The following is a 17050-nucleotide window of genomic DNA, read 5'->3' as shown; positions in this document are numbered from 1 at the left end:
CTGCTGAGTGCATACTGCGTATTGAAGGTTGAACAGCAAACCTGGTTCAGCATTCTCCTGTCTAGTTGGATAAAGTTTTTGTAGATTGTCGATGTTGCTTGAATTCTGATACCCTGTGACTTAAGATTGTTGATGGTTTGTTACGTATCTTGTAAACTAGGTTTTAAAAACTTGCTATGTCAGGTTTTATGAGAGTGAAGCTAGTGACATTGACTTATCTGAAAAAAATAGTAACATGTCCCACTGTTAGACCTGCTGTGCTTATTTGTATTATGTGTGTAGGTTTACATAGAATAGAGGTAACCTTTTTGCGTCATTGCTTTTCTGTTGGCTCCAATAACGTGAATTATATGCCTTGCTAGATGGCTTAGGAGACTTCTTCTTGTTCTACTTGATTTAAACCCCACACGTGAGAGCATGTTAGAACAGTCTCCTTAAAGTGGTGCTTTTGTTTTGTGTGTTTCCAGTCTTGGTTTTCTTAAATTGATTTGCCTGCCTCTATCTATTCAGGGGTTTGGCAAGCCATATACATAAGCTGCCCGTCAAAATGTACCATCCTCGGCTCCTAGAGCCAGAGCTTGTGGGCTAATTTGTCGGTGTCAGTATCCAGCAGCGCAACAATGTATCTTATAAGGGGATTTTTTTTTTTTTTCGTCAAACTTTTTAAGTTGCAATTAAAACAAAATATGGTTTCATTTATGACATAATCAAAATTAGAGTACTGAAATGATAAAATTCAAACTTAGAGGATTGAAAGAAAACATTTATGCATGATAAAACCTAAAAATTATGCATTAATCAAAATTAGTCATGTTATAAATTATAAAAATAGTTAGTGAAATTTTTGTATTTTTAAACTTACTTGACTTAAAATAGGTTGCGACCAATTACCTTACATGTTGATTTCTATTAAGCTAATAACAATAATAAAATTTTGGCTAAAATGCAATTTACACTCTCCAAGTTTAATTGAAATTCATTTAAATTCTCTAATTTTAATTTTCGTTCAATTGGATCCTTTAAGTTTCAAAATTATTTAATTCAAGCCTTTCATTTAATAATTTCAATCTATAGGATCAATTCCATAATGATTTTTTTATTATCAAGTTAAGATACCGATCAATTTTTAATTTAAGCACGGTTTGAACCTATATATTTTATTCGACGATAAAAGACTTTACTAGTTGAGTAAACTATATAATAAGAGATTTTACCACTTGAATTAACTAGAATTCACAATAATGGACCTTTAACATACCGAAAAAGTCCATTTATTATTTTTATATAATGAGTGAATTAGAAAAGTAGACAACACCAAAATAATAATAATAATAATAATAATAATAAGCAATTAAGAGAGTAATAAAGAATATATTTCAGATATATGGATGGAAAAAATTTATATAAATTGACCGTAACTAGTCTATTGAGGATTCAAAACGGAATCCAAAAATTGACTCAGAAAATTTAGGAAGTGTTGTTGAATCTTATCCAAAATCATATTATTTTTGTCACTTCCAGAATCTATGGTAGAATCTCACAGAAGCAAAAAGTTTCATTTACCAAATGTTTTAATTGGCATTTAGAGTAGATTTTGAACCATCAAAGTTTTCGCTGGAAATTGTAGTTACATTGTAGGAGGAAAAAAAAAAAAAAACAATACTTATGGCTATTGAGTTCGTTAAAAACACAATAGTTTGGACACCATTTACTGAAGCTGGTTAGTTATTTTTATTTTATTTATAGAAGCATTTAAGAGGAGAATTAGAATTAGAATGGTATTGAGGAATGATGGCAGTTGTCATTGTCTTTCTTGGACCTTCCACGCCTCCACGGTTCCGCCTGCTTCAACTTCATGACCCATGACCCCATTAATCAATAATTTATCCAACACAGCAACCCCTCTTTTGAGAAACGACACCCCAACCTTCCTTCTCTCTCTCTCCCTCTCTCTCTAAAATATCTGGTAAAAGACTGGAGTAGTGTAGGATACAGAATCATAGAATCTGATCTCATTTATCATCTTCTCCATTCATCCTCCTGTTGCAGCCATCTTTGTTGTCACTCCCATCCCATCAACAACAAAAAAACCCAATTTTTATTGGCCTGGCAGGTACAATTACAATCTCTTAACTTCAAAGTTTGCAACTTCAAAATCCCCCAAATCTGAAAACTTGAACCCAAACCCACAAACCCCATCTGCCTATCTCTCTCACACAAACTTTAAACAACAGCAAGATCAACAAAAATTGAAGCAGATACATAGTTGCCGTTGCCATGGGATTTGACAAGGAAGCAAGCTCATCCTCCCTTGTCCTAAAAGTCCCTCCTTTCCCACGGGAAGACACACCACTTTTAGCCAAACCTCGCAAACTCTCTTCCCAATCCAAGACCTTTGCCAATGTCTTCATCGCCATAGTTGGCTCGGGCGTGCTTGGCCTTCCTTACACTTTCAAAAAAACCGGATGGGTCTTCGGCTCTCTCATGCTTTTCTCTGTAGCCCTCCTCACCTACCACTGCATGATGCTTTTAGTCCAAACACGTCGCAAGCTCGAGTCTACCCTCGGCTTCTCTAAGATCAATTCCTTTGGTGACCTTGGTTTTACAGTCTGTGGACCCCTCGGTCGTTTCTCTGTTGATGTCATGATCGTTCTCGCTCAAGCTGGTTTCTGTGTCAGCTATTTGATTTTCATAGCAACCACTTTAGCTTTTCTCTTCAATTATGAATATAGCAGCTGGGATTTTGGTTTGTCACCGAAAAGTTTGTTTCTTTGGGCTTGTTTCCCTTTTCAGTTGGGGTTGAATTCGATTCCAACACTGACCCATTTGGCTCCTTTGAGTATTTTCGCTGATGTGGTCGATTTGGGAGCTATGGGGGTTGTGATGGTCGAGGACGTGATGATATTTCTCCAGAACAGACCAGCCTTGGAGGCTTTTGGAGGTTTGTCTGTTTTTCTTTATGGTGTGGGTGTGGCTGTGTATGCATTTGAAGGGGTAGGAATGGTTTTGCCGTTGGAATCAGAGGCAAAAGACAAAGACAAGTTTGGGAAAGTCTTGGGATTGTGTATGACTTTCATTTCTCTATTGTACGGTGGATTTGGAGTTCTGGGTTACTTCGCTTTTGGTGATGAAACCAAAGACATTATCACAACCAATTTTGGTCAAGGATTGATTAGCATTTTGGTTCAATTGGGTCTTTGTGTGAACCTCTTTTTCACCATGCCTCTGATGATGAACCCGGTTTATGAAGTGGTGGAGAGGCGCTTTTGTGACTCTAGGTTCTGTTTGTGGCTAAGGTGGGTGATGGTTTTGGTGGTGAGCTTGGTGGCTTTGTTGGTGCCTAATTTTGCAGATTTCTTGTCTCTTGTGGGGAGTAGCGTTTGTGTTGTTTTGGGGTTTGTGTTGCCTGCTTTGTTTCATTTGTTAGTGTTCAAGGTAGAGATGGGTTGGAAAGGGATTGTTTTGGATGGGTGCGTTCTGGTTTTGGGTGTGGTTATTGCAGTCACCGGAACCTGGTCTTCTCTAATGGAGATTCTTGCACCCAAAGCCTGATTAGCACAGATTAATGTGCCAATTATATTTGACACTAAATTACTAGTGTATGAATTTCATTACTCTTTTATTGTAGATTACTAGTATTATTTGCATAATAAAAGGATTAGTTTGTGCAATTGCCATATTTTGGAATGATGATCATTGAATCCATTCAATCATGATACAATACATGCTTTGTAGATATTTCCAAGCCTTAAATCACTAATTTTTGACATTTTTACTAGAGTTTCGCTTAGCATAGATGTCACGTTACTTTTATAAAAGTATGCACGTTCATACAACTTTTAACTTTATTCCGTACCTCTTCTGACAGAAGAGTACTAAAAAGTTAAAAGTAAAAATCACTATAATAGGTGGAATCACTTATCAGCGTTAGAACATTTACCCGTCCGTTATTTTAAATTTTTCGTCTATCTTATACAGGAAAACCTATTTTTTCTATTTTATAGATTCACTTTTACAAAACACCTACATCAGTTTATTTATTTTACACATTTATTTAATAAAATATTTATTATTTTATAATTTTTTATTATTCACTCCCTCACTGCTCCTCTCTCTCATAGACCCACAGCCACCATCACCACCATTATCACCACCCAGCCACCATCACCACAATCATCAGAAACCAAAAGCCATTAAATCAGAAACCGATCTCCAGACACGCCGATCAAAACTCCATTAGAACCCACCTGATCTCCACCCAAAATCAAAGAAAAATCAACATCAGATCAACCCACACAAAGAAAAATCAACGCCGATCAAAACGCCATCGTCTCCATGCCTCCACGCCTCCACACATACCCAGATCAACCCACAACCCAAATCAACCCAAACCAAGCAAACCCACACAAACCAAGACCAACCCACACCATAAATTCATATTAAACCACCATCGAGACCTCCCCACGTCGCCACTATCGATCATCGACCCAAACTCACACTGCCACCATCGAGACCACGCCACATGCCATGCGTCGATCTTGCCACGCTGTGAACTCTGATGGCATGCTTTGAACGAGAGAGAGAGAGATGTGAGAGAGGGAGAGAGAACTGAGGATGAAATGATGTAGTGGGTTTTTTGTGAGAGAAAGAGAGAGTGCACAGCGCCTGAGAGAGAGGGAGGTGAGAGTTAGGTAGAGAGGAGAGATAAAAAACTATTAAAAAACTAAATACACATGCTACAGTGCCCGTGTAAATTTACACGGGTACTGTAGCTAGTTGATAATTTTACAAAAGTTTACACACTTTTAAACGGACTGATGTGGAGTGTTTTTTGTTTCAAAATGTGTAAAAGTGGTCAAAATGTGTATTTTACACATTTATAAAAGAGCTGATGTGAATGCTTCCCAAAAAACAAACATGGAATTATGCATTGAATTGAAAACGAGTTAACCAAAAAAAAAAAAAAAAACGTTGGTACTGATGGAAAACAACCCTTGAATTGAGGAGGGTGAGAATGAGAACAAAACTTGCAGATGGGAATGGAAAATCCTAAAGAGTAAAGATGGTGGGGTGGTAATTAATAGAGATAGGCCTTCACGAATTGGTCTGCTGCGTGTCGTTTTCAACTTTCAAGTACCCATTGCCGTGTTGAAGCTTCAAAACCATTTTCTTGTTCCGTTTTTGGAAGTAGATAGCCAATATCGTATCTTTCCCTTTATTTATTTTTTTCTTCATTATATTTTTTTTTTATTGGATAGATAAGCACTTGTGGCTTTGTCGTATCCATATCAATGAGTTCACGATTTGTCGCGCACAGATAGACTCTTGCTCTTGCTTGGTTGTTATCCATCTCTCTGCTTGGTAGGCTGCTCGTGACAGACGTACTTGGTCACATAACAACATCAGTTTTGTTTTGGCTTGTTTTTGGACGGTAGAATACAACATTGTCAATGTGATTAATGTAATTATTACCTTTTTGATATCTCGGTTTATACGTGCTTTTAGTCCCATCTTACTAAATTACTGTTAGCAGTAATCAAAACTATAAGGAGGATCAAGAAAATAGTGTTGACAGCAAAGATATTAAAGATTTATGCAAATCTTATTCATCCATCATTATGTGAGGATTATAGAATGGTAAAATTTGAGTTAAAAATTAGTTGTAACTAGCTCTTTTAAGTTCAAGGAATGTGCTGTACATTTTTATGTTCATAAATGCATATATGGGCAAGCTATTCCATGGATTAGGAACCAATCTTTTACAACCTTTTTCATTAGTTTACTCTTTCAATTACTACCATTACAGCTGCACACTGCACAGCCAATGTTAGGTCCATCTTTAATCCTTGGCCCTTGAGATTTTAAACAATGTTACCACTCTCTGTTTAATTATGAGTTCTGCCACTAACCAGCAAGATACTGAAAGATTCTCACGCTACAGAACAAATGCAGCCTGGCAAGCCCATTTTTTAACAGATTTAAGCAATATCACATAAACAGTTGAAGGTTTTTCATCTAATTGCCAACAAGCATAGTCCCATCAAATCTCATCTTCAATATTTCATTCCTGATTTTTAGAGTTATTGAATATATGAAGTTGTGCACTAAAATTTAATAGTATGTATATATATATTTGTAAAAGTAAAACAATATGGTTATTTTCACATCTGAGTAAAACGCTGAATTCTTTGTTGGGTAGAGACTGTTGTTTAATTATGCCCAATCCATTTAGCTCCTAGCATATTCTCAAATTGATTCTCTAACTAATCGGCTGTTGAATTTTTAAATTAAGCCATTTGTTGTCCACTTCCTGCAGGGATCATAGAAAAGTAAGTACTAAGAAGGTTTTTTTTTTTTTTTAAGAGATTAATATTTTCCATTATTGAGTGTTTGATAGGAATGATAAATAATACTGAGAAAGCGAAGCATCCTATATTTAATTTCGTACATTGTATTAAATTGTTTTAATAAACTAGACTACTAGAGTATAAGCTTGTCCAATCATCTATGTAAGGCATCTTCCATCAAAAAAATACATCTAAGTAAGACATTTTGTATTTTTTGTCTTTTATGTTTCTTCCAATTTTGGAAGATTAAAAATGTTAGGTCTTGCTTCGAAAATAATCATTTTTATAAAATTCATTTCTACTTCCTATTATTCCAAACAAGAGAAATTATCAACATATCTTTCATTTTCTTAAAACATCTTTCACCCTACTAAAGGCAACCAAATGCGTGTAGGCTTTTAAATTTTCTGTACAATCAACAATGTTTGATAAAATTCTCCTGAAACAAGTGGAAAGGTCACGGAGTGAACCATTTGTAAAACTTGTAGCTAAGCAAAACTCTTTTAACTTGTATTGATGGGGGATGGGAGTATATAGGGGGTACTTACAACTTGCAAGAAACTGAAAGAACAGTCAAGTTCAACTGTTCAAGTGCAAGAAGAGAATTCGTGTCAAGAAACTGAAAGAACAGTCAAGTTCAACTGTTCAAGTGCAAGAAGAGAATTCGTGTTAATATTCTCAAGTTTTTAACGTAATTCAATACGAAGAATGGCGTTCTCTCTTTTTTCACATGATGGAATTCATAAAAAAATCAATGAAATTCAGCCAAGTGTCAAATAATGGATATATTATTGTACCCGTTCAAATGATTGTGGCGTTTGTATTTTTGTCCTGCGTTTTCTCTTTCTTTTCTTTTCTTTTCTTTTTTTTTTTTTTTTTCAGCCAGCAATAGTTGACAAGTCAACTGTAATTATTATACCGTACATTATTTACGGGTCTCACAAATTACACTTTTCAATAATTTTTTTATTAAAAATAGGTCACACAGTATTATTTATACATTTAAAAATTATTTCACAATATTTTTAATTCCAATAAAAATAAACTTAATCCAAATGGACCATTAAATTAATTTCATAGAACATATTATTACGTTGGCAAATAAAATAAAAGCATGGTGTCAGTGACAACTGGCAAAGATATTGAGGTGGAAGACCTAGTAGCAGAAGTACACGTGCGCAATGCTGGTGTCTGACGGCGGAGGCACAGGGCCAAGGAGGAGGAGCTCGATCACCTCGGTGGCAATCCCACACCGTTTACGTGGATTTCCTCGATTTGGGTTTGGCAAAGTTGCACATTTATTCATCTCTTCATCGGAATCTCCGAAGATTATTAAAATAATCAAACAAACAAAAAAAAAGAATCCTAAGAAATAACGTAGTGTATATCTGTCTCTGCCACAGCCATTGATCTATTTTACTCTCACATACGAGCTAAAGATCCTTCCTTTTCTTTCTTTCTTTCTTTCTTTCTTTATCGTGGGTTTGAATGGCCAATGCTTCTGGGTTCTTTACTCCTTCAATTCCCAGCTTGAGATTGAGAAGGAGGATTCAATCTCCAATAGAGATTTATCGAACTGGGTTTTGCTCCCCTGAGGGATTCTCCTTGAGGGTGTTTTGTTCCAACACCGCTCAAGGCTCAGACAAGCTTGCTTCTGGTTCTGGTGCTTCCTCTTCTGAATCTCGGGCACCCAGGTTAGTCACATTTGCTGTATTTTGGTGATTGATCACTCATTCTTCCATTTATTTTCTTATGCAAATGGGTTATCTCAGTTTGTTAATTGGGATATATGTTTAAGGAGTTGTTGTTCCTATATTTGAAAGCCCCTTTAAATGAACTCGGGATTTCTACTTTGTAATTTGGGTTTTCCTAGAATATAATATTTGAAGTTTGAGCTTAAGCTAAAGTTACTAAAGCAGAAGCCTGAATAGTTTCTTATTCTTCTTCTTCTTTGATCAAGTCAGAGGTCAAGTCTAATATGTTTCCTAGCACCCCGGCTAGATGGAGTAGGAAACATCTTATCCTTACAATGTTTCACTCATTTTGTGCTGAAGTGTCTCATGTAATTAGCTTTGAAAGTCTTTGAATATCACAAACATTCCATGGGGAAGAGTTTTATGTCATTAGCTTCTTATTCTTCAGTTTATTTGCTTTGCATGTTTGGTTTATGCGGATGGATGTTCTTTGTTTTTATAGGCTCAATCATGTCTCTATGACTGATATAGACGTTTTAGGATGTTGATTGTTTACGTTTTGTCATAGCACAACAAAGATTCTTGCTGGAAAATATCGGATATGTTCATGACCTTCAACTTCATTCTCATATTTGAGTGTCTGGTCTGCTGGTTGAATTTCATCCTCTTTGACATGGTAAATTTTATTCTAAATTCCCTGGAGATTTATTACTACAAAAGGGTCCACTTTGCGTCTTTAGAAAGTCCATCGTTCTCAGTCTAATTACCATCTACTTGCCACTAACTTAAAGCCATGTTGAGTTTTGGCTGATAGCAATCTGACTGATCTATTTTCCTGTTCCCACACTGAATAATATACAGGCTGGTCAGTCAGGGCTGCAAGTTAGTTGGATGCGGCTCAGCAGTACCCACTCTGAAGGTTTCCAATGACGATCTTGCAAAAATAGTTGATACTTCTGATGAATGGATATCTGTTAGGACTGGGATTCGTAATCGACGAGTTCTATCAGGTTAGTTCTTGCAGTCAGTGCTTGCTACTACCATATTTTATTAACTTGTGAATGGTCTGTGGTCACTTTACTTGGTTGTAGCCAAATATAAAAAGGTGACTTTGCTTGCTTGTAACTCATCCTTTTGATTAAGACGCACAAAATTTGAGCTAGAGCTAGAGAAAGGCTGTTCAGCTCTATCAGTCTTAGCCTAGCTAGGCTGAGTTTTGCTTGATTGAGTCCTTGCTCAAGCGGATCATTCAGAATTCACCATCCTTATATCTGAGAGTTCAAATAATATAGTGGTTTGGACCTAGTTGAATTCAAGAGGGTTTTCAATATTTATGCTTGATAGCTTAACGTCTAGACCTGTTTTGCTAGTGCTCCATAAATAGTATGTAATATATATATATATATATATGTATGTATGTATGTATGTATGTATGTTGGTCTTCTTATCTATGGCATGGTTGTTATGAAATTGAAAATGCAGTTTCTTTATGCAATGTCATCCTGATTATGGAAGCTGTGAATGACTGTTTCATTGTTGCTATTATAGGCAAAGATAGCCTGACAACTTTAGCAGTCGAGGCAGGGAGGAAAGCTCTTCAAATGTCACAGGTTGACCCTGATGATGTGGACCTAGTGTTGATGTGCACATCAACACCTGAGGATCTTTTTGGTAGCGCTCCTCAGGTATCAATATATAAAATCATATATTCAGAAGATTGATTAAATTGAAAGATCAATCATATTGGTTTTTATTGTTGAGGTTGAGCAGCATGTATGATTTAAATAATCTAGGGATGTTTGGTGCTGTCATTCTGAGGAACATTGGATGCACATAGACATTGAAAATTGGAATTTGATGTGTCCAGGAGTATCATGGCAAGCTGAAAAAATGATTTTGTGCTGTGTATGTTTGTAAGGAACTTAGACCAATTGTGAGCCTTTTTATCTTGTTGGCTGCATAAATTAAAGTGTTCTTTTTTTCTTAATCTATCTGCTCTATGAATATATACAAGCACATTTCTTCATTTTGAAAAGTGTCTTTTCTACCATTTATGTGCATCTTCCTGTTTCAAAAAGCCGGTTCCATGCATTCTGAATGATGGGATTATGAGACAGCAGTGGGTTTATATATATAAAGTTGTTGCATTTTACATGTCCTTTTTTTTGCATCATATACCAACATGTAATCTCTTATTTAAATTTAAAAACATCCTACCAGAAACTTAATTAGCTCATTTGCCATGGCAAATTGGCATTGACTCCTCATTGTAGTTATAAAAGTGTAATAGGAAGATATTTTGGGTGTGAACGTCCAAGTGTAACATGTCTTTGAGAGAGATGCTGTCTCTAATTAGCCCATGCCACACATAGTTTTAGAGTCAGGCCTGAATTAGCAAGCTAAGTATTATGCTCTACAAGCCTGGTTTGGTCAGACTGAAGCGTTTAACTTCAGGTCAACCACCCTTAACCCTGGTAGGCCTTGCTTAAAGTCACTGCAGCTTTATATCGTGGTAGTTAATTCCATTTAAATAATTATTCGAAAGCATACTTGCCTGGAGCTTAGAGTGATTCTATTTCACCTGGTATTATAACCACTCTAAGAGTCTTACATGCTATCGTTTTTGTTGTATTGTAATTGTCAGATCCAAAAAGCACTTGGCTGCAAAAGCAACCCTTTGGCTTATGACATTACTGCTGCATGTAGCGGATTTGTCCTGGGTCTAGTATCAGCCGCTTGTCACATTAGGGGTATTGAATTTGTTTACTTTTCTGTAAGGGGATCTCAATAACTTCTGTGATTAAAAGAATTAACTTATAGATCTGTAAATTGTAGGAGCTGGGTTTCAGAATGTTCTAGTGATTGGGGCTGATGCTCTTTCTCAATATGTTGATTGGACTGATAGAGGTACCTGTATTATCTTTGGAGATGCTGCTGGTGCTGTATTAGTGCAGGTAATGGTCTTTATTTGGTTTTTGACTGTTATAGGCTTATAGCATATGTAAACAGTTACAGTTCCTTGCACTTCTAGCAAGTAAAGACTATTATCTTATCGTCTCTGAATTTTGGTCCAAGTTCAATTTTCATCTCCAAAATTTAAATTGCAATTTCCTCCCTGGAAATTTTTAAAAGGTGTTAGTTCTGTCCTCCTGCCCATTCTAGGTCACCTCAAATTTTTAACTTGCCACAACAGCACACTATCACATATGCAATTCCCTTAACAGTAAATGGGACGAAAGGACCTTTTTAAAATTTTCAGTTATGAAGCTACAAATTTTTAAAATAGAGAGACAAAAATTGGACTTGGATCAGTTTTTGGACAGAAAATATGTTTAAAATTTTTCTGTCCCTTCAATTGAGAACTCTAGAGTTGGCTTCATTTCATGATTGATACTTTGTAAAGGGAAGTAGAGATCTAATATTATCCTCTAGGTTTAAATACAATTACATTCAGTTTGTTCATACAAGGGCTTGTCATAAAATTAGTGAAAAGTTTGAAGGCTAGAACAATGGTTTGGCTGATTAACAGCATATTTCTTTCTTATAAGCCTCAACCCTTGTTTTTGAATTATTTCTAGTTTACATCCTCTTGACTTCCACATGATGGCACAAAATATTTAAAGAAGTATTTGTTGTCATCTGTTCCAAGTGGAGGCTATGTTCCTGCGTGAGAAACTTCCATGTTTAAGCTGGGTCTCCATATTTGAGAATTTGGGTGATCAAACACCTAAGTGCTCACCCCTACTGGGCACTTGTATCTTTTGCCCATCTGTTTAACATCTGTTCACATTCTTGGAAGCAAAGAGTTAAAAAGACGATTACTGCTATGAATTCTGACCACTCTATAGACAATTATCTTTCAGCTATATCTGTTTCTGAAAAATTACTTTCAGTACTAGACAAAAAATCTCATAGGTTTCCAATTTTTGACACTAGGGTTGATATCCCTATTATTTTAAGTGGGGATTTTGGTTCTATTGTCGCTTCAATATGATTACTACCTCATACCAACTCTTAAACAGTTTGCCAAGAGAAATCTAGCTCAATTGGCACCTCCCCCAACTATCGAATTATTAAAAAAAAAAAAAAAACTACTTTTAAACAGTTTGGCTATGGGAAACAAAATTTTTTATTTATTTTGATATAACAAGTAACAACTATTCTGCAGGCATGCGACAGCAAAGAGGATGGCTTATTTGGTTTTGACCTACATAGTGATGGTGATGGCCAAAGGTATGTGATTCTAGCATCTTTACTAAACTAAGTCTGCACTTACTTCTGTGAGGAATGTGACTGAGCACTCAACCTCTCTATATGCAGACATCTAAATGCCACCATCAAAGAAAATGAAATAGATAACGCATTGGGATCTAATGGTTCAGTGTTAGACTTTCCCCCAAAGCGATCCTCATATTCGTGTATTAAAATGAACGGCAACGAAGTCTTTCGCTTTGCTGTACGAAGTGTGCCACATTCAATTGAGTCTGCCCTTGAAAAGGCTGGTCTCCCTCGGTCTAGCATTGATTGGTTACTACTTCATCAGGTATGTAATGTATTGCCTACAAACTGAAAAATAAAATCATATGTTTTCAACAAAAGATATAACCGATAACTCAAGGTCTATCTAGGAAATCTATTCAAGACTGTAGTGTGTTGAATGATATCTCAAGATAAAAATTTATTGGTCAAATCATTGATGTTGAAGGTTTTAGCACAAAGTCATCTCTTGATGCTACAAAAACAAAAGTGGGTCTGGACTTCTGCTTTGTTATCAAATTGATTTGGTGTTCTTAACTAGCACAGTACTAGCCCGGTGCTGAGTTTTCATATACAAGATAAATGATAAAAATTTGCCCGGAGTAAATACTCTTTGAAAGGACCTTGTTACACTGCTAAGATTTTTCACAAAATGGTAGACATATCCCATATTGGCGGTGAAAAGGTAATAACAGAGATCGATAAATGCAGGCAAATCAGAGGATCATTGATGCAGTTGCTACACGGCTAGAGGTCCCACCCGAACAAGTCATATCAAATTTGGCAAATTATGGTAACACAAGTGCTGCTTCCATTCCATTGGCATTAGATGAAGCTGTTCGAAGCGGCAAGGTGAAGGCAGGCCATACTATAGCAGCTGCAGGATTTGGAGCAGGTCTTACTTGGGGTTCTGCTATTGTCAGATGGCGATAAAACCTCAATTAAACGGCTAATCACCAATACAGAAGACATAATAGATTTTGATATGAAGTGCAGTTCAGCTCTTCAAATCTTGCTACCCATTCCATTTGTATCAAAGATATACTGGGGGGGTTTATTGTCATATTTTCCATCAGCCCCCATTTGTTTGTTTATCTTTTGTTAAATTTTAGCTTTGATTGACAGCCTTAATAAAGTTGATTATTTTCCTTAAAATAATTTACTTATTTTTTGTCACATTGGGAGCTTTCTACATTAAGTACGACATGTCTTCCTTCTTTTTCTCCTATTAACCTCCTAGAATGATGTCGTTTTTTTTCTATTTTATGTTCAAAATTATGTTTTTTTTTTTTTTTTTTTGGGTTAACGAAAATATTTGAACATACTGAAAAAAAAAATGTCCAAATTGACTTTTATTTTTATGGTTTAAATTTTAAATTTTTAAGGCTAATGAACTAATTTAGAAGTAACCCTAAACTCAAAGGATGTAAATAATATTTTAGCCTAACTGTTAAGTATGAAGCCCAAGTATTCGGCCTAGGTTCTTGCTCAAGGCAGTGGCGACTCCAGGAATTTTGTCCAGGGTATTCCTATTTCAATTTGAAAAAATTTTGGGTCATTTCAGTCTATTTCGGGTGTTTCAGGACGTTTTGGTAAATACCAGCCGAAATTTAAAATTTGGCTGGCATGAAGTTTGTGCTTTAAAAAAAAAATGTTCTTAAAACCAAAACAAATTTGCATTATGTACACCGAAAAAAGGAAAAAAAAAATGAAAAGAAAAGAAATGAACAAAGGTACCTGTACAATAAACTGTAAGTTTATTTGAAATATTAATAAAATTATTAATTATTGTTGTTTAGTTGTTTTATTAATTTGTTTTTCTTTTATAAACTATAATTTGTTATATTGTTATTTTATTAATTAAAAAATTATTAATTGTTGTTTAGCCCAACATAATTTAATTTGTTTATCTTTTATAATATATTGATTAATTATATTATTAATTGTTAGGATCATGAGCCAGCTGCCAATCAGAAAATTTCATAATCACAAATCACAATAACATTACACTAAAAGACAATATCTCACCCAGTGGCGACACCACGTTATGCTCAGGGTGTTCTTGAGAACACCCTGACTTGAAAAAATATATATATATAATAATTAAATTTTTTTTATTTGTTTACCCTTAAAAAAAAATAGGAACACCCTTAAATTAAAAAATAATAATAATAATATATATTTATTTATATATATTATTTGTTCTACTTTCAAGCAAAAAAAAACCCAAAAAAAAAAAAAATTGTAACAAAGCAAAACAACGAACAGTAAGCCCAACATCAAGCCCACGGCAAGCCCAACAGATTACAGAGGAAGCAAACCCACGGATTCTCCAAAAAAAAAAAAAAAAACTCCAATATAGAGCAAATCACTAAATCAGAAACCTCAAATCAGTAAATCAAAAATCACTAAAGTTAAAGCAAACCTAAAAACAAAGCAACGCCTCCCCTTAGAAGTTAGATCGGTCTAGTTGCAGTTCAGACTCCAGAGCACATTGTCGCCCCTCATCAGAGATCGGTCCAGTTGCAGTCTAGAGCACATCGTCGCTCATCGGAGATCGCTCACACATCACGTCACATATCGTCACACATCGCTTGCAAATCGCTCAACGGTCACTGCCTCAGTCTCAGCTTCAACCTTCACTCTTCAAGCCTCCCTGCTCGGCTGCTTCGGTGCTCCCTCAAGGTATTTCTCTCTCTTTTTCTCTCTGACTCTCTCTCTCTCTCTCTCTGAAATCTAAAATGAAATGAATGAGTCTCTCTCTCTCTTTGAAATCTGAAATGAAATGAATGAGTCTCTCTCTCTCTCTCTCTCTCTCTTTATTCTTTAAGAATAACTTTATTTGAACTGTGATTGGCTAAAGCAGTGAAGCTTTAACTTTATTAATATTTTGCCTATTTTTTAACTTTTTGAATTTGGCTTTATCTTATGGTTCTTATCCGTTGGTTGGTGTGTGTTGGTGTTGGTCAGTTGGTGAGATATTGTCTTTTAGTGTAATGTTATTGTGATTTGTGATTGTGAAATTTTCTGATTGGCAACTGGCTCATGATCCTAACAATTAATAATTTAATTTATCAATACATTATAAAAGACAAACAAATTATATTATGTTAGGCTAAACAACAATTAAGAATTTTATAATTAATGAAATAACAATATAACAAATTATAGTTTATAAAAGAAAAACAAATTAATAAAACAACTAAACAACAATAATTAATAATTTTATTAATATTTCAAATAAACTTATAGTTTATTGTATAGGTACCTTTGTTCATTTCTTTTCTTTTCTTTTCTTTTCTTTTTTTCCTTTTGAGGTTTTTCGGTGTACAGAATACAAATTTGTTTTGGTTTTAAGAACATTTCTTTTTTAAAGCACAAATTTCATGCCAGCCAAATCTTGAATTTCGGCCGGTATTTACCAAAACGTCCCGAAACACCCGAAATAGACTAAGACGATCCGAAATTTTTTCAAAGTGAAATAGGAACACCCTAGACAAAATTCCTAAAGTCGCCACTGATCTCACCAACTAACCAACACCAACACCAACACACACAAACCAATGGATAAGAATCATAAGATAAAGCCAAACTCAAAAAGTCAAAAAATAGGCAAAATATTAATAAAGTTAAAGCTTCACTGCTTCAACCAATCACATTTCAAATAAAGTTACTCTTAAAGAAGAGAGAGAGAGAGAGAGAGAGAGAGTCATTCATTTCATTTCAGATTTCAGAAAGAGAGAGAGAGAGAAATACCTTGAGGGAGCACCGGAGCAACTGAGCAAGGAGGCCTGAAGAGTGAAGGCTGAGATTGAGGTAGTGACCGTTGAGCGATGTGCGACAATGTGCGACGCAATGTGCAAGCGATCTCCGATGAGCGACAATGTACTCTGGACTGCGACTAGACCGATCTAACTTCTAAGGGGAGGCGTTGCTCTGTTTTTAGGTTTGCTTTAGCTTTAGTGATTTTTGATGTACTGATTTACTGATTTGAGGTTTCTGATTTAGTAATTTTCTCTGTATTGGGGTTTGGTTTTTTTTTTTTTTTTTGGAGAATCTGTGGGTTTGCTTCCTCTGTAATCTGTTGGGCTTGCCCCGTCCGTTGTTTTGCTCTATTGCAAATTTTTTTTTTTTGGGCTTTTTTTTTTTAAGGGTAAACAAATAAAAATATTTAAGTATTATATATAATTTTTTTTTTCAAGTCAAGGTGTTCCTAGGAACACCCTTAGCATAACGTGGCGTTGCCACTGGGCCTTAAGCCCCATCTCGAATCAGGTGGATCCCTCCAACCCCCTCTCTCAAGGTTAATTTTGATGGAGCGATTTTTAAAGACTCAAAAGAGGCAAGCATGGGGGTTGTGGTTCATAACAATCAAGGACTGGTTCTAGCTTCCTTGTTGGAAAAAAATCTCTCTTCCCCCTTCATTTGATGATGTTGAAGTTATGGCAACTATGTGAGCCATTCTCTTTGCTCATGAACATGTTTTCTCTTCCGTTATTCTTGAGAGAGATTCTGAGGTGGTAATCAATACCCTTAAAAAATGAAGAAGGGTCCTTTGCCTCCTTCGGTCACCTCCTTACTTCGATACAACCTACTATAGATGTCTTCAATAATATCTCTTTTTCATATACTCGTAGATTAGGCAATCTTGTAGTTTATAACCTAGTTAAACATGCAAGACATATTAATGGTTTTTTTTTTTTTTTTTTTGTAAATAAAAGATGTTCCTCCACACTTGTATGATGTTTTCCT

The 17050-nt window shown here is 35.4% G+C and overlaps 2 protein-coding genes across 2 annotated transcripts; both read left to right on the top strand.

Annotated features, from left to right (window-relative positions):
• The first annotated feature begins 1777 nt into the window (after nt 1-1777).
• LOC115950672 (amino acid transporter AVT3C-like) lies at nt 1778-3690 on the top strand. Its single transcript, XM_031067894.1, has one exon. It carries the CDS (start codon nt 2278-2280, stop codon nt 3550-3552), a length of 1275 nt encoding a protein of 424 aa, XP_030923754.1. The 5' UTR covers nt 1778-2277; the 3' UTR covers nt 3553-3690.
• A 3778-nt stretch (nt 3691-7468) lies between these two features.
• Nucleotides 7469-13453, top strand: LOC115993675 (3-oxoacyl-[acyl-carrier-protein] synthase 3 A, chloroplastic-like). The gene is made up of 8 exons (XM_031117620.1): nt 7469-8041; nt 8903-9051; nt 9590-9726; nt 10686-10791; nt 10877-10995; nt 12210-12274; nt 12362-12584; nt 13010-13453. Exons 1-8 carry the CDS (start codon nt 7836-7838, stop codon nt 13229-13231), a joined length of 1227 nt encoding a protein of 408 aa, XP_030973480.1. The 5' UTR covers nt 7469-7835; the 3' UTR covers nt 13232-13453.
• The last annotated feature ends 3597 nt before the right edge of the window (nt 13454-17050 follow it).

The sequence above is a fragment of the Quercus lobata genome, chromosome 6 (genome assembly GCF_001633185.2).
Source record: "Quercus lobata isolate SW786 chromosome 6, ValleyOak3.0 Primary Assembly, whole genome shotgun sequence".
NCBI classification, from domain to species: domain Eukaryota; kingdom Viridiplantae; phylum Streptophyta; class Magnoliopsida; order Fagales; family Fagaceae; genus Quercus; species Quercus lobata.
Note: the sequence above shows the minus strand (reverse complement) of the source record. Positions and strands in the feature narration are given on the sequence as shown.